Raw genomic sequence first — 23,555 nt, 5'->3', positions numbered from 1 at the left:
TGTACCTCAGAACGTGGAGTATGCTCCAAGGCTGAGAGTAGGAGGTAGCTGAGAAATAGAACAGCTATGGTCCCATTAGAGTTCAAATAATGAATAACCATGCTAGCTTCATGACAAACAACTCTTAAAGTGTTAGGGGAATGGGCTTACTTTGGCCACTGTACAAAAGAGTCCCAAGATGTACCTGTGATTCCTATTCTCATCCAGAGAATGCTTGAGTTGGGAATTTCAGGGGATTCAATCAAGCAGCCGAAAGCCTTTCTAGGAAATAAGAGCTTCCAGTTGTGTGCGGGATCATTCTTTTCTACCATCCACCCACTACATTGGGGAGACCCCAGGGGCTCATTGTTGAGCCCCACACTTTTTTATTTGTAGGTACGTCCCCTCTAGCAGAGATCGTATGATACTATGGCCTGGCTGTAATGTCAAATGCAGATAACAATCAAATTATCATGACCATAACCCCTGAGGTTAGTTGGACCTACATGCAACTGAATTATTGCCTCAAGAGATCACAGAATGGATGTCTGCAAGCTATCTTAAACTAAGTAGCAACAAGACAGCTACTCGTGGCCAGGAACAATAAATCTAGTTGGTTGGAATTGGGATGGCCAGAACAACTTGGAGATTTATTGAAGCTGGCCACAGCAGTTAAGAGCTTTGGCTTCTAGACAGATGAGAAACTTACTATGGAAACTCAATAAAAAAAATTGCAGGGTCCTCTTTCGGTATCTTTAGCTCCCTCAGGAAGTTTTTTTACATATGCTACTGCACTCCACAAGACGGATAGTGGTACAGGGCCTAATAAATATAAAATATTAATAAATATGTGATACAATGTCTCCAAGTTGTTTAGAATGCAGCAGCCAGAACCCTTTATAAAATCCTGGAGTGCCAACATACCAGACCTGCCCTAATTGCCCTTCACTGACTCCCTGAGGAAAAGAGAATTCTCTTCAAGGCCTTGTGTACTGCTCATCGGACCACTTTTTGGAAAGGCTCAATCATTATCTGGAAACGTTTGGCCTCTTACGTCTCAGTGTCTCTCCGCTCAAGCAATCAGTGGCTCTTGTCAGTGTCCAAGGTCAAGACAGCAAAAAGTGGCAGTCATTCATTTGTATTTTTGGTTCCTAGACTTTGGAATGCTCTTCCCGCCCCCATCAGAAGTCAGCAGTCCGAATCCATTTTTTTAAAAACTTCTCAAAACTCACCTTTTTGAAGCCTGAGCTGGCTTGAATCATGTAGGTAGTTTGAAGTGGTTGTCAATAGGTGCTTGGAAGCCTGGTTTGGTAGCTATGTACTATATAAAACAAGTTTGAATTGAATTGAATTGAATTGAGTTGATTGCCTGAAAAAGCTAATAGAGGAATTTGTTACCATATTGTATTAATGCTAGATTTGGGACACTAAGACATGCAGAAAGGCAGACACTATAGCCTTGATTTCTCTGAACGCTACTTTTCTTCCAGTGCCACATTCCAGCTCTGTCTTCTTTCTTTCATCCATTACTTATTACTTAGCACATGCACCTATACTGAAAATGTTTCTGAAATTGGATTCCATGATTAAAATATCCCCCTGAAATCATGACCTGGAAGTGCTGATTCCTGCCACCATTAGAAAACCCCATCTGAATGCTGTTTATCCTTGGATTAAAAACCAGCCTCCAAATGTTTGGTTGACAACACATTTTCTGTAGTATGACGTAGATGCTTGTGGTGATCGTGGACTCCACAAATTGCTGAGCAAGTATTCTTTCTTCTCTCCGATAGTGAGTCTGTCTTTGGTGCTTGTTCACACTCTTATGACGTTCTCCTGAGTTATTCAGACAGGCTGAATTTCACTTCACTTTTATGCTCAGCCTGAGTGATTCTTGCTCACCTTTTGCAATGTCCAGTTGCCTCAGCAGCAATCTTGGCATCACCGTATTTGCTCACAGTTTTTTTCTCAGATCACTTTTTGGCCTTGTCTGCTACAGCTGAATGAATGACCTGCCTGACTTTGTAGGCATAGAGACATTGTCACCCTACCAGAATAAATAACTGAGGGCCAACTGCTATTTTACTACTCAGGAACCTCCAGATTAGAACAATTTACCTAGCATTTGCGGCCCTCCCTTCTAAAATCTCAATCAAAGTTTTGAGATTATAACAAGTTTCTCTTCCCTGAACTCTTTCATCCTTACTGATTTGCCTGAGTTCACAGAGCTCTTGTCTCAGGATATCAGAGGTACCTGTTGGCATTTTGACTCACAGCCAACTTGCTGTCTCCCCTCTCCAAGAATCTAGATTGCTCATTTTCTGACATTCACACCATAGCATATTGACTGGTACTTATAACACAACTACATGGCTTCAACACAGCTTTCTGTGGTGCACTCTTAAACTGATACTGGGTCACCATGGTACGTATCTGTGGTCGATCAATGTAATCTTACTTAGATAGTAGATAGCCTTTAATGTGCCTGTCGCCATCTCTTGCATTAGAAATCTCACTATGGCTGCTGTATTTGTACAGATCAGCTATAATACCATATAATGTAATTCATGCTCCAATGTAATAGCCTCCAAAAATCTCTCATCAACATCCCCTCGATCAACCACCAGTAATGTTCTTGAACTGGATATCATTCAACATCCTAATTGCTCGCTGAGTTCAATGTTTTAGCATGTGCCTCTCTAATAACACGGTTCATCGATGGCCAACAGTGCTCTTTGCATGGGTGCCTCTCTAATAACAAGTTTCATCGATGGCCAACAGTGCTCTTTGCATGGGTGAAAATACCTGCCTCGCATTAGAGAACCCCTGTCTTCCTCCTGTGAAGTTCAGAAAGATAGTTCTTTCCCCAACAAACTGTCGAAATAATGAGGAGAAACAGCATATTTTATAGAAGTGTGGTTGTGTAAATTTGCTAAAAAGTCATAGGTACCGAATGGACACCTATAAAACATGTCAAGATTTTAATGTTGGGTTGAAGATGCCTGATAGTTCCCCTACAACAAAGCTACAGGAGCTAGAGGTAGCTCAGACCACGTAGCTATGCATGACCTATCAATTATATAGCAACCATTTGCGTTTCACTTTCTTTTATTTTTCAGTCCTATTCCTTTCTAGTAGATTCCTAATCAGTTGTTATGGAACTCTCGAGAGGGGTTGGGTAGAAAAAAAAAAAATACACAAATGTTGCAATCTTGCGCAATTCACAGCAGAGGTAATCCGGATATGCAGGCTCACACAGCAGTGCTATAATTCAAGGTATGGAGATGGTACAAGTTTCACCAACAGAAGAGATACAAATTCAGGTGTCATCAGTAAAGATTACCACTAAAATATCAACTTGCAAATATGTACCTAGAAATACAATAACTTTGTCCAGAAACAACAGCTCTCACACCTTTAGACATAAAAAATACGTTTTTCATTTTGGAAAAATAAACTAAATTCCCACGAACAAATACTTTAAAAAGACTTTCTGCCTGAAAATACCTTTTTCATGTTTAGTAATTAGATGTTTTAAATACATATTTGGTACACAAACATAGGCCCTCATTATAACTTTGGTGGTAAAAAACACCTACCCCCGCGGCGACGGCCACCAAAAGACCGTAGCTGCGGCTACCAGCTGTCCACCTTATTATGACCACAGCCGGATTTGTGCCACAAGAATGGCAGGAATCTGGCTGTGGCCATGCGGCAGATGGGGGTAAGGTGGCGCTGCTACCACCAGCAGAGCCACGCCCCGTTTCCTGCCAGAGGACCCCCGGATCCAGGTAAGTCGGGTCTCCAACAGGGGATTGGGTGGGGAGTGTGAATGTATGTGTGTGCGTGAATGTGGGTGTGTGTTGAGTGTTGAATGTGTGTGTGCATGTACGGACGTGTGAGTGCATGTATTTTGTGAAATGTGAATGCGTGTCTGTATGTTTGGAAGTGTGTGCGGTTGTGTGTGTGATTAGATGTTTGCATGTGTGTGTATGTATGTGTGAATGAGTGTGTGTATGCATGTGTGTGTAGGGGATGTGGATGTAGGGGTGGGGGGCAACTTGAGCGGTAGGGGGGTAACTGGAAATGGAGGGGGGAGACCCCTATCAGTGACAGTGAAGGAATTCTCCATCACTGATATGGCCTACCTCCATGGTTTTCTTGGCATTACAAATGCCACAAAAACCATGGCGGTAGGCGGGATCAATGGTGGCCGCCGGGCTGGAGATGGATATCTCCAGCCCGGCAGCTGTTACCGCCGTGGCGGACAGAGTGATACTTTGGCGGGTTGGCTTCAGCCAACCCGCCAATGTCATAATGTGGCGGTAAGTACTGCCAGCCTGTTGGCTGTACTTACCCCCACATTATCGCCGACCGCCGGGGTCGTAATTTTTCTATTTGTTGTCAAATATTACATTTCGTACTGCAATGCATGAATTGATTCACCATTGCTTGCTGATGAATTTTCTTCCTGTACCGTGGATGCCTGCAATATGCCAATACTTACATCTTGTATCGTGGGCCAGCTATACATGGGGATGGACATCACCTGGACATTGATGTTTAGAATAAGCCAGTAAATTAAAGGAGTATGCAAGGCCACCTTTGTGACAGATGTGGGCACAATCTTGTCATGTATGCAGACAACATGCTACAACCTACATTGTTGTACCTGGGACAGTCTGATACTAGCATTGGACATTATCCTGGCATAGAGTTCCACCATATGACAAAAATTCCCAAAGTTATTTCAGGGTCAACGGCATAAAGAGTGGGCACTAGCAAACCTTGAAGGCCCACAGTATCTGAAGTATTGTCACTGCATAGAAAGTGCCAGCTTTTTTAAAGGATGATTGTGCTAACAAGTAGCCACAATATGCACAGAAATATCACATTTATGTCAATGCCAAATAAGATAAGCTTTTAGGCACCATCATTCCCCTAATACGCAAAGAATGGCCACCATTTTTCCATCGTCAGCATGCAATGGATGCCCAAAGTATGCCAAAATGCCTCCTATTATTTCACAAAAAGTTGTTTGCAAGGAAATCAGGGTGGGTACCACATGCTCATACACTTATATACACCTCTGCACAAACCCACTTACATACTCACTTTCACTTCTGCACACAACAGGAACATTTGAGACAATAATTATTAAATTATTTTGCAAAGTAGTATTCCCCGCTCAATTCCAGCCCAACTCCTGCTTATAATTTCATCTCTCCCTCACACTCTTCTTTTGGCTACACACTTCATGTTATGGTGGACTTTACATTACATGCACAGTTTGATTGGTAACACAGGGTTTGCCGTTGAATTGTGAACACTGGTGAGCAGTGCTGAGCTAGAGACATGTGGGCCTTGAATTTAGGCAAGTCTCCCTATCAAAGCACTGTACAAAGCACTGTACATCTGTAATATGAACTGTAAGCCACATGTACAAATACTTTATGTTGGATTTGTATTGTGTTTTTATTGCAAGCCCGATGAAAACTGTGGTGATATTTACAGTCGCTGGATTGTAACCAAAAGTAACACAAAGTTGGGCAATGCACTGCCTTATGTTAATTTGTGTCGAGATGATGTTCCATGCTTGGTGCATTGATGTTCCCATGCAATCACCCATGGGTTTTGATGCAAATCCCTATCTACAAAGAATTCTAGACAGGGATTTGTGCCAATATCCTGTGCCTCCTTGAAGTAGACATAATGGGGGAAAATGTTTTTATTTCTCCTAGTTTTTTCCTCTTTGCATATGTGCTGTATTCTACAGCACACATACAAAGTGGGAAAAGCCTCAAAGGATTCTTGTAATCGATGGGACTCCTTCCCATACAAAAATATGCTCACACAGCCATGGTGGATGGGAGTCTATGTTGGCTCATGGCAGCCAAAAATGCACCAGCACAGGGAGAGAGTAGAGCAGCAGCACATATTAGTAAATATGGTGTTGTTCCTCTCTCAAGTTCATGCAGCGCAATGCATGAACCTAACTTGTTCTTCTGTGTTTCATGATTTTTCTGTATATATTTGTTGGATCGACCATCCCAAGAAGGCATTTTGATATTTTATATTTTTCTCTATTTCTCAAGGGACTGGAGCTGTAGGCTGCACACATCTATGCTTTTGAAGGAAAATCTCATCTCCCAATTGCCCTGATAGATGTTCCACCCTAGTTTTTAATTGTGTTCTATCTCCTCAGACCACATGAAGAACCGAATCAACTTCAGTATTAACCAATATAAGGGCACATCTCAGATATGTAATTTGCACACCCATAATTTTAATCTTTCCTAGCTCTTACATATTTCCCTTAATGACTGTGTTTTGCATGGTATCGAGCACCCAATCTTCTCAAGTTCATGCAACTGAAATTGCAGCTTTAAAAGTCACTAACAATTGCTTCGTCTTTACATCAAGAAAATCAGGCTGTCACCATTCTATTTCTCGTGTTTCATCCTCTTGGCCCTTGAAGGCTACTCAATAATCCTGAAGGATGAGGGTAGTACAATAAGTGAAGGGTTAGCCATCATTCACAAAAACCTTCCTAACTGTGCAATGTTTGTAACTGTTACCTTCCCAATATATGTTTCAAACTTTTACCAGTTGACCCCGGGGCATCGGTTTATTTGAAAATTAGTTGTATACTCACTGCCATGACACATCACGAAGCCATCAATATCATGCAAGGGGTTTTCAATATCAATTAGAATGCAAAAGGTACCATATTGTATACGTGTACTCGAGTCACTGCTAGCAGTTCACATTTATTCCTGCATCTTGAAATTAGAAAATTCTTCCAAATACGGGCGAGAAACATTCTTCTTCTTTTGATGTTGTTGAGATGAGTGTAAAGCCTTTGCGAATGGGCAATAATCATTGTGTTTTCCATTATTATGTTTCAGATTCAGACAAATTTAGCAGATCCGATGACGTTATCGAAGTCTATTTCGCTTCCCCGGAGTGCGTACTGGCATCACATCACGCGCCAGCACAGCGTTGGGGAGATCTACAGTTTACAAGGCAAGTGGATTAACTTAAACCACCACCTCCATTAGCTCCCTTTGTGCTGAACACAAATTCATGCAAATTGCCTTTTCATTTGCATTGGTTGTTTTCCTTCCATTTTAATTTATCTGCTGTCACCATCCCCAGTGGGTGCCCCAAACATTACAACGCCAAGTTTTTTTGCAATCATCTCATAAACTAATGGGAAAAATGACTCTGGGCTCCTCTGCATAGCTTGAGCAGGCACTTTAGACTGTAATATATGGGCGAAACACAGCAAGTTGCTGGAAGTTAATGTGTTGCTGACACCAGGGCCGAAGATGCTCCCCGGTGTCACTTTTTTCTTAATAGGATTAAGGAGCTCTTCTAAAAGGTTTCAAAACACAATTGTGCCATAAAATGTGCATTACACAGTTGCACGAGTTTCAGGGAGAGAGAAAGGACATAATTGCAGTGGTTTTTCATTACTGTTTGTCTCAGCCTAAGCATTGTGCCACAACAGGGGGCTCCGGATGAATGAATAAATTACAAAACGCCTCTCCGTGTTAAGTATCAAATTACAATAGTCAGAAGGAACTGACCTGATGGTGAATCCTTCGGCAGTCTAAACTTCACGCATTCCCAAGCAGGATTGTTTTTTGATCACCTTTTGAAAGAAGGCTACACAGCCATTGTAAGGCATAAATAGGGTGGGCAATTGCCCTGGGCCCCCTGCTTCCAAACCCCCACCCCGTAAAAGTGATGAAGATGTGTAGGAAAAAACAGATTCTGTTTCTGTTCTGCCTAATTTGCGTGCTTTCAGGCTGTTGTTGGCAAGTTCATTTTAAACATGGCCTTTCTGTCTTTGTTTATGGCAATTATCAGTCAAGAAAGCACTAATGTTTAATTTAGTTATGTACCAATGAGGTGAAAAAATAACAGCTTTAGGTGATTTTCCTAATTTGTACTCGCTGGGACATTAAAATACTGGTCATGTCGGTAGAAGACTGGCCTGGTGGCAACCTTGCTCTCAAAGCACCTCTCTCTACCCCACCTCTCCACGTCTCTCACAACATGACCTCTTCCTGACACCACCAAGTCTTCCTCTACAGCTCTACTTCAACTCTCCCTCTACTTCACACCTACCTTTCTAACTCACGACTCTGTTTCCATTTCACAGCAATGTATCTCACCTCCACCTGCATCACTTGTCTCTCAAGATACCTCTCTACAGCTCTCTCAGCCATCTCTTCATCTCACCACTGTACCTCACCGCTCTGTACCTAATACCTCTCTACCCAACATCCCTCTCACTCACTATTGAACTTCTTAGTGCATCTTCCCACTTGTTCACTACCTCGCTTCTCTTCCGGTCCTTGCTACCTCTGTTCCCTCTACCTCACCACTAGCATTACTGTAGTGCATTCTTACTACTTCTCTTTCATTGCCTTCTCTCTCTCACTTCTCTTTCTCCATCTCCTGGATTTCAGCTTGGCTCCTCTATACCACAGCTCCCTCTTTCTACACCTGCCTCTCTATCTCTCTGACAAGCTCACCTACCTTGCTTAACGTCTCCTCTGTTGTTCTATTTTACATCATCTCTCTCTTCCTGTTGGACTTTTTCCCTTATGCAGGGCCATCTCCAATCTTTTTGCCTCCTGCCTCCTATTTTTTCCTGCTAACCAGTGCTAAAGTGCATATGCTCTCTGTGTAAATTGTATGTAATTGGTTCATCAATGATTGGCATATTTGATTTACTAGTAAGTCCCTAGTAAAGTGCCCTAGAGGTGCCAGGGCCTGTAAATCAAATGCTACTAGTGGGCCTGCTGCACTGGTTGTGCCACCCACATTAGTAGCTCTGTACACATGGCTCAGACCTGCCACTGCAGTGTCTGTTTGTGCAGTTTTTAACAGTAAATTCGACTTGCCAGGTCTAACCCTTCCCTTTTCCTACATGTAAGACACCCCTAAGGTAGGCCCTAGGTAGCCCCAAGGGCAGGGTGCAGTGTATGGTTAAGGTAGGAAATGTAGTACTGTGTTTTATATGTACTGACAGTGAAATATTGCTAAATTCGTTTTTCACTGTTGCAAGGCCTGTCCCTCTCATAGGTTAACATTGTGGCTACCTTTAAATCTGATTAAAGTGTAGATTCCCTTTGGAGCGGATGGACATGTGGAGTTTGGGGTCTCTGAGCTCACAATTTAAAAATGCATCTTTTAGTAAAGTTGATTTTAAAATTGTGTGGTTAAAAATGCCAGTTTTAGAAAATGAGCTTAAACCATTTCTGTAACTCTGCTTGTTTGTGGATTACCTGTTTGGGTCAGTTTGACAGTTGGGTTGGTTGCACCTCTCACTAGACAGTGACACAAAGGGAGCTAGGGTGTAGTCTGCATTTCCTGATGAGCCATCTGTGCTAGGGGGGGGGGAGTGGTCACTCACACCTGAAAGGGGTATGCCTGCCCTAACACAATGCAGTCTCCAACCCCCTGGTATGTCTGGGGCCTGGCCTGGGCAAGCCAGGATTTCACAAGCAAGAGAGACTTTGCTTTAAAGTAAGCCTACTTCAAAGGGAAAAATGGGTACAAGAAGGGCACCTAAAACCACAGATTTTAGAACACTTCTGGAAACCAATAGGAACCTCTGCCTGGAGAAGAGCTGAATAGCTGAGGAAGAAGGGCTGCCCTGCCTGTGTCTGTGCTTTGTGGAGCTATCCTGCAGTTGCTGCTTCTGCCTGTGCTAGAGGACAAAGACTGGACTTTGTGTTGCCTTCCTTCTTGTGAAGAACTCTCCAAGGGCTTGATTTAAAGCTTGCCTCCTATTGTTTGAAGTCTCAGGGACAGCAAAGACTTCTCTCTGGCAGCACCTGGACTTTCTGGAAAGACTCCTACTCTGCCAAGTGGTGCCCATCCCGCTCCTGTGACCCTGAGAAGAGAAGCTGGCAGCCCAAGAGTGAGAAATTCATGCACATACCGCCGTGCGGGGAAAAGATTGACACAACTCCGATCTGCGGCAAAAAAATCGGCGCGCTGCTGTCTTTGTGGCTGAAAATTGACGCTCACCTGCAACGGGACCGGAAGATCGATGCCCGCTGCTGGAGAAACGACACGCAGCATCGCTGACGGAGGCTGGTGAGATCGCAACCTGCGCTGCTTGGTTTTCGGACCATCATGCGGCTGAATTTCTGACGCAAACACCGCTGGGCGTGTCAAACTGACGCAAGGCCTGTCTGGACCCGAGAGTACTGACCAGATTGACACATCGCTCTCCTGCGGAGAGAGGAAACAACGCACTCTGACCCGACTGAAGGAGAAACAATGCAAGGGCTCGCTCGTGAGTGAAATCGACGCATAGCAAGCCCTTTTTGACGCACACTCGCCTGTGTAGGGTTATTTTTGATGCACCCAATGCTTCATGCTAACAGCATTATCGTTGTGTTTAAAACTACATGAGGACTCCTTTTGGTTTTTAATTGATAACTTGACTTGTGTATTGTGGATTTGTGTCATTTTGGTCTTGTCTTGTTTAGATAAATATTTTCTATTTTTCTAAACCTGTATTGTGTCATTTTGTAGTGTTTTAATTAAATTACTGTGTGTGTTGGTACAAATACTTTACACCTAGCACTCTGAAGTTCAGCCTACTGCTCGTTCCAAGCTTCCAAGGGGGTAAGCAGGGGTTAGCTGAGGGTGATTCTCTTTTACTCTGACTAGAGTGAGGGTCATTGCTTGGACAGGGGGTAACCTGACTGGCAACTAAAGACCCAATTTCTAACACTTCCCTTCACCTCTTTCATTATACCTTACTCTCTGCGTCATTACTTTCTTTGCCTGAGCTGCCTTTTCACACATTGTCTCATTTCGCCCTACCTATACCCCACCACTAACTCTGCCTTCATGTCTCTAAACTTCTCACTGACTAACCTCCTTGCCTGCCTCACTTTCTCTCTCTGCGTCTACCTACAATTCACCTCTCTTACTACCTTACACCTCTCTCTAGCTCACTGATCCAGTCTCTATTCAATTCCTTCTCATCTACCTCCAATTTTCTCCTTCTCATCATAAAACCTAATCTACATCTCTAACTCTCTTTACCGACCTCTTTCTCTTTTTACCTTTCTGTATCCTTCTTTCTGGCTACTTTTCATTTCCCTCTTTATCTTATGTCAGTTTATGTACCTCATTTCTATCTCTATCTCCCAGCTTTTTCTAATGCTCCTAATTCCATGTTTCTACCGCTCAGTCCTTCGATTTTCTGCCCACATCCTATTTCTGTTATTCAGCACAGTCGGAGTTCACTGTCTAGTCAGAGAAGTGACAAAAAGGGGAAATTAACAATACAGAAAAAGGAAAAGTTTTAACTGTAAGACACAATTACATTTTATCTAAGTGCAAACAAAATGAAGTTATCAATATTTGTTACATTTTTTTCCGGTGCTATCTGGCTTGAGGACACCAAGCAGCTTGAGGATTTTAATGCCTTTTTTTTTTTTGCAGCCCCCGTCCTTGAAAGTTTAGCATATAATTGAATATTCTTTGAAATCCCAGGGGCATGGGTTGGCTGAAAATGTCTAAATAATGTAAAGTTGTTCTGGACACAGCCCCCTAAAATACGTTTTGCCAGGGCACCAAAAGTCCTTAAGATGTCACTGAGTAGCCATCACAGAGGCCATTCAAGGTTACTCAATTTTTTCAACTTTGGAGGCTGTGACGCACCGTCTTGTGTTTTCATCTGGGCTACAAGCTATGGTTAAACGTCTTGTGATGCTATTAGTTTTCAGGTGTCAATGGCATGTGTCTTCAAACGGGTCAACAAGTATGCAATGGCAATTTATGTCATATTATGATTTTAGAGAAATGCTACCAGAGGCAGGCATATTACTGAAACCCTTCTTCAATTAGTTCTAGAACCTCAGTTCAAATCTTCAGAAGTGGTCTTGTGTCCTACACACACCACTGCCTAGGTCCTCTTTATGAGCAGCTTGTTTTAGCCACAAGTGAAAGTTTTCTCCTGAAAGTGAATTACAAGCGGTGGGATGTTCCCTCATCCGGTATTTCTATGGGTGGCAATATCACATTTTTCCCACAGATCCCCCCAGTCATACCTGAAGGACTTTACAAGGCGTAAAATGCCCGCATTAAAAGTGCACATGCTGAAATCACTGTGGTGGCGCCGAGTGCCAAATGATGTGCTCCATTAAATAGGGGCTATATACTTGTGCTCCCACGGTACTATCAATATGTCTGGTGTTGGTAAACAAGTACCAGGAGGAGTACTGCTTTCCGGCTATTCTTGCCTATTTGTAATAAGTAAGTTACAGTATAGATGATAGATGATGGTAAAAGAATCTGATTTGGGCTGTTGGTAAAATTTCAGTAATGTCCGAATCTGGCCTTGAAATTGTAGTTTTGGTAGCTTCTCTTCATATTTGGATCCCCTCTGAAGAAAGAGGTTTGTGATCTTCAGAGCTACGGTACTACCGTGTCTAGACAAATAGAACATTACGAACATTAGGTACAAAGTACCAAACTCTGTAAGACAGCACATGTAAATCACGTTTAACTGAGCATTTTCTCCCAGTTCGTAGCAAAACATGGGGGCTTATTTACATGTGGCCTGGTTGCATCACTTTTTGTGACTCTCAGCGCAGGTTGCAGCCCCATCTCTACAAGGCCACCCAAAGCCACTTTGAATGGCTTTGCATGGCCTTGTAGATATGGCCTTCTTTTACGCATCACTCTGCTTGAAAGAGGTATTCCATGGGTGTTGCTGTGGGTGCTCCCACGCAACAGCCATGGAATCCGATGCATTCCTAGATTTACAAGGTTTCGTAAACCTGGGAATGCATCCGTTTCCTATGCCACCCTAGGGGTGGTGTAAGGGTGGCTCAATGGGGAGGAATAACATAATTTCCCCCTGATTTTTCCTCTTTCTATGTGTGCTGCATTCTACAGCACATATAGAGGAAAACACCATTAATGATTGTTTAAGTGCAGGAAGGTGTCCCTTCCTGCACGTAAATAGTCACCCCAGCAATACAGGCTCCCTTGCACCATGGTTCAAGGGTGCCTTTGTTGGCGCTAGGCAGCAGTTTGTGCGCCAGCACAGGGGACAGGAAAACATGGTATCTTATAGATACGGTGCACTTCTGTCGTTCTGATTTGATGCAGAACAGTGCAGCATAACAAGAAGGCTTGCAGTGCGGCCCTGCATCAAAACGTTGTAAATGAGGCCCATATACCCGAAGTTGGAGCATGAAACAGACTGTGCATGTATCACCTTCCAGTTTGGGGAGTAGCTAGCAAAGTGTACGTGTCAATATAATGCTGGGGTCCCTGTGCATTCTGTGTCATGTTATCACGTTAATAGTGAATATCTGCAATTTCAAATTTATTTATTCTGCACTTCTCGTTTTTGTGCTTTCCTTATTACTTTATTTGCTCACATCAGTAAATCTTTTCTTCTATCTCTGGGAGCGAAATGGGCATCTACACCTAGATACCAAAAATACCACCATCATATCACTGGAAATCCCAAGGGTACAATGGCTCGAGTGCCCAGAGGTGCAGACATTGGAAATGGGGAACCAGGCCTGAATCTCCACGTCACAACATCCTGTGATTCTAGGCAAATCCTTTAATTTCCCTGTGCGTAAAACAAACAAAAATGAATGTGTTCTTGTTTAATGTAACTTGTGCTCATTTAAAGCGCTCCAATACCTTCAGGTTCATGCTCCATAATAGCTGCAAACAAGAACAATCATTTACAATGCAACGGATCTCGCGTTTGCTCATGTTAGAGCTGATCGCGTTGTAAACTCCTAACCCGACTTTTCACCTATCGGGCAAAAGTGCATTTGTGTACACAACCCGAAAAAATGAAATTAACTATGTAAAGCGCTCGACTTCTGCCAAGCGAGATTGCGTTCCTAAATTAGAGAAAAAGAAGTCCACGAGCCCGATGGAAAACAGCGAGCCTCGCATGTTTTCTGTATCTTGGTCGCTGCACTCGAGGAGGGCTAGCCACGGGAAAAGGCATGACGTATGCTTGACTTCGACTAATGAAAGCAAGCAGATTTTATTAGGCAAGCCCACGAACCAATAAAAAACACTGACGTGAAGTTGACAGGGCTCCGAGCCCTTTTCTAAATACAAAAGCGTCTCGACCCTAAAAACTGTCTCTACACCTAGATACCAAAAATGCCACCATCATATCACTGGAAATCCCAAGGGTAAAATGGCTCGAGTGCCCAGAGGTGCAGACTTTGGAAATGGGGAACCAGGCCCGAATCTCCACGTCACAACATCCTGTGATTCTAGGCAAATTGTTTAATTTCCCTGTGCGTAAAACAAACAAAAATGAATGTGTTCTTGTTTAATGTAACTGGTGCTCATTTAAAGCGCTCCCATACCTTTAAAAGCTGCAAACAAGAAAAACTGTCTCTACGCCTTTGTCGTGCACCCACGAGGTTTTAGAAAAGGGCATGCCCCGACATCAGGTTTTCATCACTTTAAAATTAATACATTCATTATAATCTACAAAGTGATAACTGATTGTCTGGTACAAAATGTTTTGTTTTGTGCCTTAATTTCAGGTTTATTTGTGAGTATCCACGATCACAAAGCTTTATGGCCCCTTAATTAAGAAAATATCACGGCCCCAACACATGATATCAACTAATAGAGTCGCATATGAGAAGGCCGTTTTATTTCATGACTGCCCACATGTAAACCCTGTTGATTATGTAGACTGAGGGCCTGATTTAAGAAAAGTGGCGCTGCACCCAGTTCAGCACCACTTCTTGCACTCCTTATCACCCCCTAACGCCACCTTGTGTGCACCATGGCATTAGTTAGGAAACTGACGTCAGAATTTTTGACGCTAATTCAGAGCTTTGCAGGATTAGCGTAACATTTTTTTAAGCTAATCCTGCAAACCCCATTGAGGCCCATTGTAAACACTGGTGTGCCTCCTTTTAATTCTGCTCTGAGCAGGCGTTAAAAGCGCCATAGAAATGTTGCAAAGAAAAATCTTAGATTGCTTTGCTCAATTTTTTTGCCCCCCTTAACGGGGGAACAACCCCTTTGTATACATTATGCCTGGTGCAGGCATAATGTAGCGCAAGGGGTTACAAAGTGGCACAATGCATGCACTGCGCCACTTTGTAAATTTGGCACTGCACTTTTGGCTTCATTGGGCCACATTATAATTTAAAAAATGACGCTAAAGTGGCGCAAGGAGACGCTAGGAGCTCTTAAATCTGCCCTGAGAGTTCTAAATACTAGAAACAATGCCTGTATAATCGTACTTCTTCTAGTTTCATTAACTGAAGCGTCATTTCTTTGTGCCCTAATAGGATGTCTCATGGGCGATTCCTCTGATTTTCTGGTATCCTGGTCGCGGACGGATGACATCAAACCCGGAATGCAGGTATGAACATTAAATTCTGCCATTATCAGGGTCATCACTTGGCGAGATAAATGTATGCTTGGTACAGGAGCACTATTTTACATACCCTTACACACCTTGCGAATAGGCCCCGAAAATCTACCTTCCTAGTGGTGAAAGTCCAGCGAGGGCAATGCCCTTCGTATTGTACTAATTATCTGTAAATGTTCCCTGAGAAATCCTGTTTTGTTCCTAGTTTAGGGGGCATATTTATACTCAGTTTGTGCCGGAATTGCGTCGTTTTTTTTTACGCAATTTCGACGCAAAACTAACTCCATATTTATACTTTGGCGTTAGACGCGTCTAGCGCCAAAGTCCATGGAGTTAGAGTCATTTTTTAGCGTGGACACCTACTTTGCGTTAATGAGATGCAAGGTAGGCGTTCACGTCTAAAAAATCGACTCCGAGGCTTGTGCGTCGGATTTATACTCCCGGGCAAAATTCACGCCCGGGAGTGGGCGGGTCAAAAAAAATGACGTCCGGCCGCTTTTGCGCTGTTTTTTAGCGCCTGCAAAAGCCAGGCGTTAAGGGACCTGTGGGCTCTGAAGGAGCCCAGAGGTGCCCTCCCATGCCCCCAGGGACACCCCCTGTCACCCTTGCCCACCCCAGGAGGACACTCAAGGCTGGAGGGACCCATCCCAGGGACATTAAGGTAAATTCAGGTAAGTGTTTATTTATTTATTTTTTTGTGGCATAGGGGGGCCTGATTTGTGCCCCCCTACATGCCACTATGCCCAATGACCATGCCCAGGGGACATAAGTTCCCTGGGCATGGCCATTGGGCAAGGGGGCATGACTCCTGTCTTTGATAAGACAGGAGTCATTTCTATGGGGGTTGGGAGTGAAAAAAAATGGCGCAAATCGGGTTGAGGCGAAAAAATTGCCTCAACCTGACTTGCCCCATTTCTTGACGCCCAAGCCCCATATCCCCCTACGCCGGCGCTGCCTGGTGTACGTCATTTTTTTCCACGCACACCAGGCAGCGCCGGCGGCTAACGCCGGCTAACGTCATTGATTAAATACGGCGCCCGCATGGCGCTTCAGAATGGCGTTAGCCGGCGCTATTTTTTTTGGCGCAAAACTGCGTTAGCGCAGTTTTGCCTCAAAAAGTATAAATATGGCCCTAGATGTTTTGGGGCTGACTCACAAAGGCATGTAACTGCACCTAAAAGAGTACTACTAGTCTATTAGAGTATGTACTCTAAAATAACTTTGTGAATAGGCCCCATGGTGTCCAGATTTTGTGATTTGTTCCACAAGACTAGATTGCGAAGGTATCCACAACATTCCACCATTTATAAGAAAATGTGCACGTCAGTTACCCCACCTTCCAGTCTATTTCCATTAAATCTGTACACCTTTGTTTAAGTGGAGTAACGCCTTGAGATCTTTTAAAGTAAAACTTCCCTACACCGTGCAGCTGTCAATGAAGGCAGGGAAACTAGAACGGATTTACTGCACACTTACCAGCTGTGAGGCAATGTAATCACCTTGTCTGTGTTTTTTACACAATGGTAGACAACATGCTAATAGGCGCACTGATGCGTTGCAAATGCTGATAAATGGTCACCTTATTCGCAGCATGGCGATTCACGTTATCCCGTTGAAGCTGATTACTGTCATCACCGCAGAGGTTTGCCTCGGGGGAATCTCATTGCTATGGAAGGTCTTTTGGCCTATGACAGTATTTGCTGCATTGCTAATCATTCTGCGGTCTCCCATAGTGCCATTGTGAGATGTCACCGGTCAGTAGGCCACTGAAGACATTTGCTATAAGCTGAAAAAGAGCAGTAGCCTTATGGCCCAGCTTGCAATAGCTATCTTTCAAAAATGGCACCGAGAGCCAGTCTAGTGCCTCACTTTCAAGGTGTGTTGTAGGGGACATCCACTTACAAGGTGTACCGAAAGGAGGACATACTTTGGAAATAATATTTGTAACAGATTCAGTGTTATACAGGTTGTGAAAAAATGCGGGAAATATGTGAATGCACAGTTAACTTGCCACTAAACCCATAGACTCTCCTCCTGCAGACGATCTGCATCAGTACAACAAAGCGATATAGGAGAAAACCTGGAAATCTACCATTTTCATACATTTCCGAACACACTGTTTGGGATTTTGAGAATATCAAAAAGTCAATGTCTGCTCAGTGGTGTATGTTGAATAATGAGAAATACAGATTTTTTTTGTGAATCAAATCGATGATGCAGCAAAGCAGCAGTGGCTCTTGTCACTGTCATCATTTTGTATGGTAGGCCAGATATAATATCTATAAAGCCCGGACAAAATGTTGTTTCTCTGAATTATTCTCGCTTAATTTCTAGGATTTCACTTTACATCGGTCATATGAAATGCCTGAAATTTCACCATCATGCTATGGCGCAAAAATTAGCTTCTTTTGAGTAAAAATCCTATTGTGGGAGCATGGCAAAACCGCAAACATATTAAACGCAAGCTACTGTTTGCGTGCCACACTCATTTTTTCAGCATGAAAATGGATGTGAGGGCGTTTTGCATTAAACTATTGTGCAAAATGTCAGGCTTGCATTTCAGGTAATTTACATTAATACACAGAATTTGTGTAATTATTGGGCATTTTGTGTATTTGACACAAAGCAAATTACACAACCTTTGTCCGGTGGTAATAAGTGTGATAATCTGAACTTCTGCTAGTGTGACAATATCTGTTTTCCTCCTTTAAATCCTGAATTTAGCATCAACTCTTTATCAATCCAATTCTAACCACCCTCTATTGTAGGAAAGCCCTGAAGAAACTCTCAGTAGACCCCAATAAATGTGAGAACTACAGACCAATTTCCCTCCTCCCTGACAAAGCAAAACATTGGAGAAATTATTCAATAACAATCTCACAATTTATCTAGAGACAAAGGAGATATTGCATCATTCTCAGACAAGTTTCAGACAAGGAACCAGCATGGAAACTGCACTGGTTGCAGCAACAGAGGATCTGAAGGCCATCTTGGGCGAAGGGTGTCCAGCAGCTTTGATCCTTTTGGATCTTAGCCCTGATTTGATACGGTTTCCATCTCAGTATTGGTTAGAAGATTGAAGAAGGCAGGCATATCTAGTACAATGCTAAAATGGCTACCTTCCTTCCTTCAAAAGAGAACTTTCCAGGTATGTAAGGAAGGGTTAAGATCGGAAAGCCATACTTTAAAGTGTGGAGCCCCGTGGTGATCATCTTTGAGCCCCCTTGTTCAATATATATGTTCTATCACTGACGGAAATCATAAGAGAACATGGCTTTATGTCTATATCATATGCTGATGATACTCAGATCATTACTTCTCTGTCCAGTCGTACCAATACTACTTCCAGCTGCCTCAATGAATGTTTAAAAAAGTGGTAGTTTGGATGGCTGTAAGTAGTTTGTAGTTAAATGGAGAAAAGACAGGTGATGGTAGTAGGAAACAACCCAGAGAGATGGTGTGATCTGAATTGGCTGGAATTTATGGGAGAGTAGCCCACTGCGAAATCAGAGGTTAAAAGTCAGGGGATGTGGATGGATAATAAGCTAACCTTGGCAAATCAAGCAAAAAAAACCTATCCTCCAACTGCTATGGAATATTAAGGATTTTGAAGAAGGCTTTAAAATAGCTGCCAGAACCTACAGAAGGAATGGTAGTGAAGGGACCAGTCATACCTCGACTAGGTTATGGTAATTCCCTGTACCTTGGCAGCCCTAAATCTGTCATAAAAAGACTACAATTGATCGAAAATGCTGCGGCACAGTTATTAATGCCCAAACCCCAATTGGTATCTACAGCACTGGCCAGTTTACCCTGGTTACCAGTGACAAAGAGGATATATTTTAAAGTATTGCGTGTGGACCACCGAGTGATGTAAAAAAAAAAAGTGCCAGACTTATGCAGACATTTCTCACTCATTATAATCCTACGAGATCATTGTGGTTGGCTCGCCAGCTATTGTTTAACGTCCTCAGGATCAGGAGATCCAGAAATGGAGGTCGCTCTTTTGCATTCTTAGTCCCGATTTTGTGGAGTGCTTTACCTGAGTCAGTAAGGAACACTGAACCGAAACTCAAATTTAGAAAGGTGTTAAAATCGGTTTTATTCTAACTCTAGAATATAGCATTATACTGTGCTTGTTTTAGCTCTGTGAAGCACTCTGGCTAGCTCTGCGCTGTACAAATCCGGAAGAATTGAATAGAATACAATTCACTGTGTTTATCTGCTCTTCCTCCACCTACCTTCAGAGTTTATTATTTCCACATGTATCTTCAATGATTGCAACGAGGAGATTCATTTCATAGACCTACAGTTTGGACACTGAACCATAAAAATGATAATTATTTGAAGTAGCAGCACAACAAATGCACAAAATCACCAACATCGCACATAGGAAAACATGTATCCAGGTTAAGTATCTACATCGCAGACACTAATTACATATTTCGAATTTACAATATCCATATAAGCATGCACACATTCATTACATAAAATCAGAGTATAAGCAATTGATTAAAACCAATTAAATTAACAATTGTAATAAAATATATGTCCTAATAAGGATCGAGAATCAAAAACATGAACTCAAGTTAGGACACATTAATAATATTAATAAACACTCAATTATAGATGCTAAAGGACGCTAAGAACATTCTGCTAAAGTTTTTGATTAAAAAAATTAGTGAAAGAAAAAGGAATGGATAGACCATCAGTTGAAAAACAGAATATAAGTGCTTAGAAGGAGTATTATACTACCTAAATTAAGTAACTAACCATCTTTTCCTTGGAAATACAATATAGCCAAAGAATAATAGAAAGTGCATAATAGTTTCACAGATATCATCATAGAAACAAGTATCTGTAGTTATACAGGAGCAACACCAATGTGAAGGTAAGCTGTCCTCACTGAAAGCATTAAATAACCACACCTTCATTACATTTACACTGCATGTTTTTTTAAATAGCTTTCTTCAAGCATTTCACTGGCTTTTTTTCTATCAACTCAAAAAAGTTAAAACAGACTTCTCTGAACCTTCCCCAGAAGTAAATTTTGAAAGCAACAGCCAACAATGTGCTTTCAGCATGTTCCTTAAAACTCCCTTCCATAAACAACTTGGATCACATTTTCTATTTGACAAACCTTAGTTAATTCCTAGAACTATTCTCTGATAAATATATTGCAATTTCCAAGACACAGGGGATATGGTCCTGTATGATAGTTTACAGAACAATTCCCCAAAACTGACACAATGCCAAGGGTGCTTAAAGGACACCTGTGATTCTTGGGAAATAAATCCCATACATAAGTGAGTGTAGAAAAGAAAAATTCACATGAGGGGAAGGGATCTTTAAAAAAAAAGTAAAAAGAATAAAACCAAAAAAACTAGAGATGGGAAACTCTCCAAAACTAAACTCCAGAACAAATAGAAATAGGGAGGACACAGACCACAACGGTTTGTTAAAAATATGAAAGAGTAAAGTTAGAAGCCAAAAGCAATGAGTGATAAATAGGTACATTAAAATTATAATTAGCTGGTAAATGTGAACATGAAACCAAAAACACAAAAGAGTAACCAGTTCAGTAACTCCAGTGGATCCATGCCCCACCACATCTACAACCTTGGAGTACCTCTAATCAGCACTGTTCTTACCCATATCATCAACACCCTCATCACACCTGCCATTTCACTAGATGAATGGAAAAATGCAGAAGTCAACATCCTCCACAGGAAACCATCAGAAGACCCAAACTAACTGAGCAGCTTCTGTCCCACGTCCTTGCTGTCCAACCCAACCAAAGTGATTGAGAAGTTTTTGAACAATCAACTCTCCACCCAACTCAAGACTCACCATGGCTGAACTACACCCAATTAGGATTCAAAAAGAACCACAGCATTGAAGCCGCACTCATCACAAGCCACTGACCACATCTGGACCATCCTAGACCGAGGAGAAGCGGTGGCCTATATGCTACTCCACCTCTCTGTGACTTTTAACACAGTCTCCCATACTCATCAGAAGACTCCATGAAGTTGGCATTCAATAATCTGACATCAGCTGATCTATTCCTTCCTCACAGGAAAAACCCAAAAGTTAAGACTGCCACCCTTCCTTTCAGAGACCAAGACCCTGATCTGCAGAGTCCTCCAGGGACCATCCCCCAACGCCACCCATTTCAACATCTACATGACAGCCAATATCATGCGATCCCAAAACATCACCTTGATCTCCTACATATGATGACACCTAACTCATCCTCTCATTTACGGACAAGACAACCACCACAGAACCAACATCACCAACTGCATGACCATGGCAGCAGAGTGGATGAGGATCAACTGCTTGGAGCTCAACGCCAACAAGACAAAAGTATTGATGGAAGTAAGACCTCCCATTGGCCTCCACCAGAGCTAGGACCAACACCCACTGACCATGAAAAAAATCTGAAGATCATTCTAGACAATAAGCTCCACATTACAGCACAAATCAACACAGGGAGCATGACATGCTTTCACATCCCATGCATGCTGCCGAACATCTTCAAGTGGGTGCCACAGAACACCAGAAGCAAGTCACACAACTACTCATCATATGCAGGCTAAACTACAGCAATGAAATCTATGGTGGAATCTCGAAGCAATTCCTACACCGACTCCAGACTATCCAAAACATCACCTCAAGACTCGTTCTCCACCTTCCATGCCATACACACATTGAAGTTCACCTCAAGGAGCTTCACTGCTTCACATTCATAAACACTGCCAATTGAAACTTCTCACACAAACATACAAAGCCTTACACAACACTGGACCATCATGTTTGAACAGCCAGATACACTTTCACCCCCTGTCAGACACCTGCTTTCTGCCTTACACTCACTGGCACACATCCCCTGCATGCATAAAAGCAGAGCAGGAGGTTGTTCATTCTCCTACATTGCACCCAAAACATGGAACGGCCTCCCACAATAAATCAGAGCCTTTCAGAGCCTTCTCCTCACAACTTGAGTTCCACAAGAAGCCGCAGACCTGGCTCTTTGAATAGCTCCTCATAGACTACACACCTACACACCTGCTCAAGTGCCTGAATACACTCAAGGGCAGATAGTGCCCCAAACAAATCACCATAACATAACTCCAGGTTAAAATATATATATATATATATATATATATATATATATATATATATATATATATCATCATCATATACTTTATTCGACCATAGGTCATAAAAGTTACATATTAAATTGTACAAAAAGGTACGTTTTCTTCATTATACTTTTAAACTGGCTGAAAATAGTAAGGTTTAGAATAGGAAAAGCTTCTGTAGGCAATGGCCTACTATAATCCACCATTGATCCCGATACATAACTTAACATTTAGATACCAGGGTTTCTGAGACAATTGCTTCATAACGTTAAAATAGTACAAATATTTAAAACTCTTAAAACAATATGGGGTGATTTCAAAATACATATTTCCCAGATGGTATCATCATCAAGATAAATACAAACTATCCGACCCAAGATGTAAAAATTTCAAGTGCTGATTTGATGTTACATAATAATATAATTCCTTAATAATTTAGATGGCATACTTTAACAAAAAGAGCCTACTACCGGCACAATCATTTGGCAAATTTAAGCACTGTCAAGTCGTTAAGACACAAGCACAGTGTGATAAAAAGCTTATATATTAACTTAAAATGGTTATCGGATTCATGTTAAAATGGCACGAGTACCAGACAGATGCATAAAAAATAGCTCTTTATGGCTAAAACTAGTGTTAAAATGGCAGAAACACATAATGATTACCTACATAATGTCTGAAAAATCTATTCCAAGCCCTATCCAACCCACTTCATCCAGATCACCTTCATCATCAACTTAGTTCATCAATGACCATAAAAGCACATAAAACAGAATATAATAATTCTTAAGTAAATAAATAAATACATGTCTGTAAATAGGTGTAAAATATTAAAACAATAACTTGATTTGCACATATGGCTCTAAATCTTACCTATATAGAGATAAGACCTTAAATAACTTTTTGAAGATGGCAACGTATGCGCCAAGCTGTTGCTAAATACTTACTTACAGAAAGAATTACGTCAGCTGAATTATGGCTTTTTAGAACCCGTAGAGCCA

At 42.1% G+C, this 23,555-nt stretch overlaps 1 protein-coding gene and 1 long non-coding RNA gene across 2 annotated transcripts in view; both read left to right on the top strand.

Moving 5' to 3' along the window:
- Positions 1–7,040, top strand: part of DOK6 (docking protein 6) — a gene marked incomplete at its 5' end in the record, with an annotated part of 934,435 nt that extends 927,395 nt beyond the window's left edge. Inside the window, one exon of the mRNA XM_069219182.1 lies at positions 6,888–7,040. Within this exon, the coding sequence (XP_069075283.1) occupies positions 6,888–7,040 (153 nt within the window). The remainder of the gene's footprint in view (positions 1–6,887) is intronic.
- Positions 7,041–15,321: 8,281 nt separating this feature from the next.
- LOC138273460 (uncharacterized) overlaps positions 15,322–23,555 on the top strand; it is a 504,158-nt gene continuing 495,924 nt past the window's right edge. Inside the window, exon 1 of the long non-coding RNA XR_011200282.1 lies at positions 15,322–15,397. This is a non-coding gene — a long non-coding RNA (uncharacterized lncRNA). The remainder of the gene's footprint in view (positions 15,398–23,555) is intronic.

The sequence above is a fragment of the Pleurodeles waltl genome, chromosome 2_2, assembly GCF_031143425.1.
Source record: "Pleurodeles waltl isolate 20211129_DDA chromosome 2_2, aPleWal1.hap1.20221129, whole genome shotgun sequence".
In the NCBI taxonomy this organism is placed as follows: Eukaryota; Metazoa; Chordata; class Amphibia; order Caudata; family Salamandridae; genus Pleurodeles; species Pleurodeles waltl.
The sequence above is the reverse complement of the archived record's forward strand: the minus strand, read 5'-3'. Positions and strand labels throughout refer to the sequence as shown.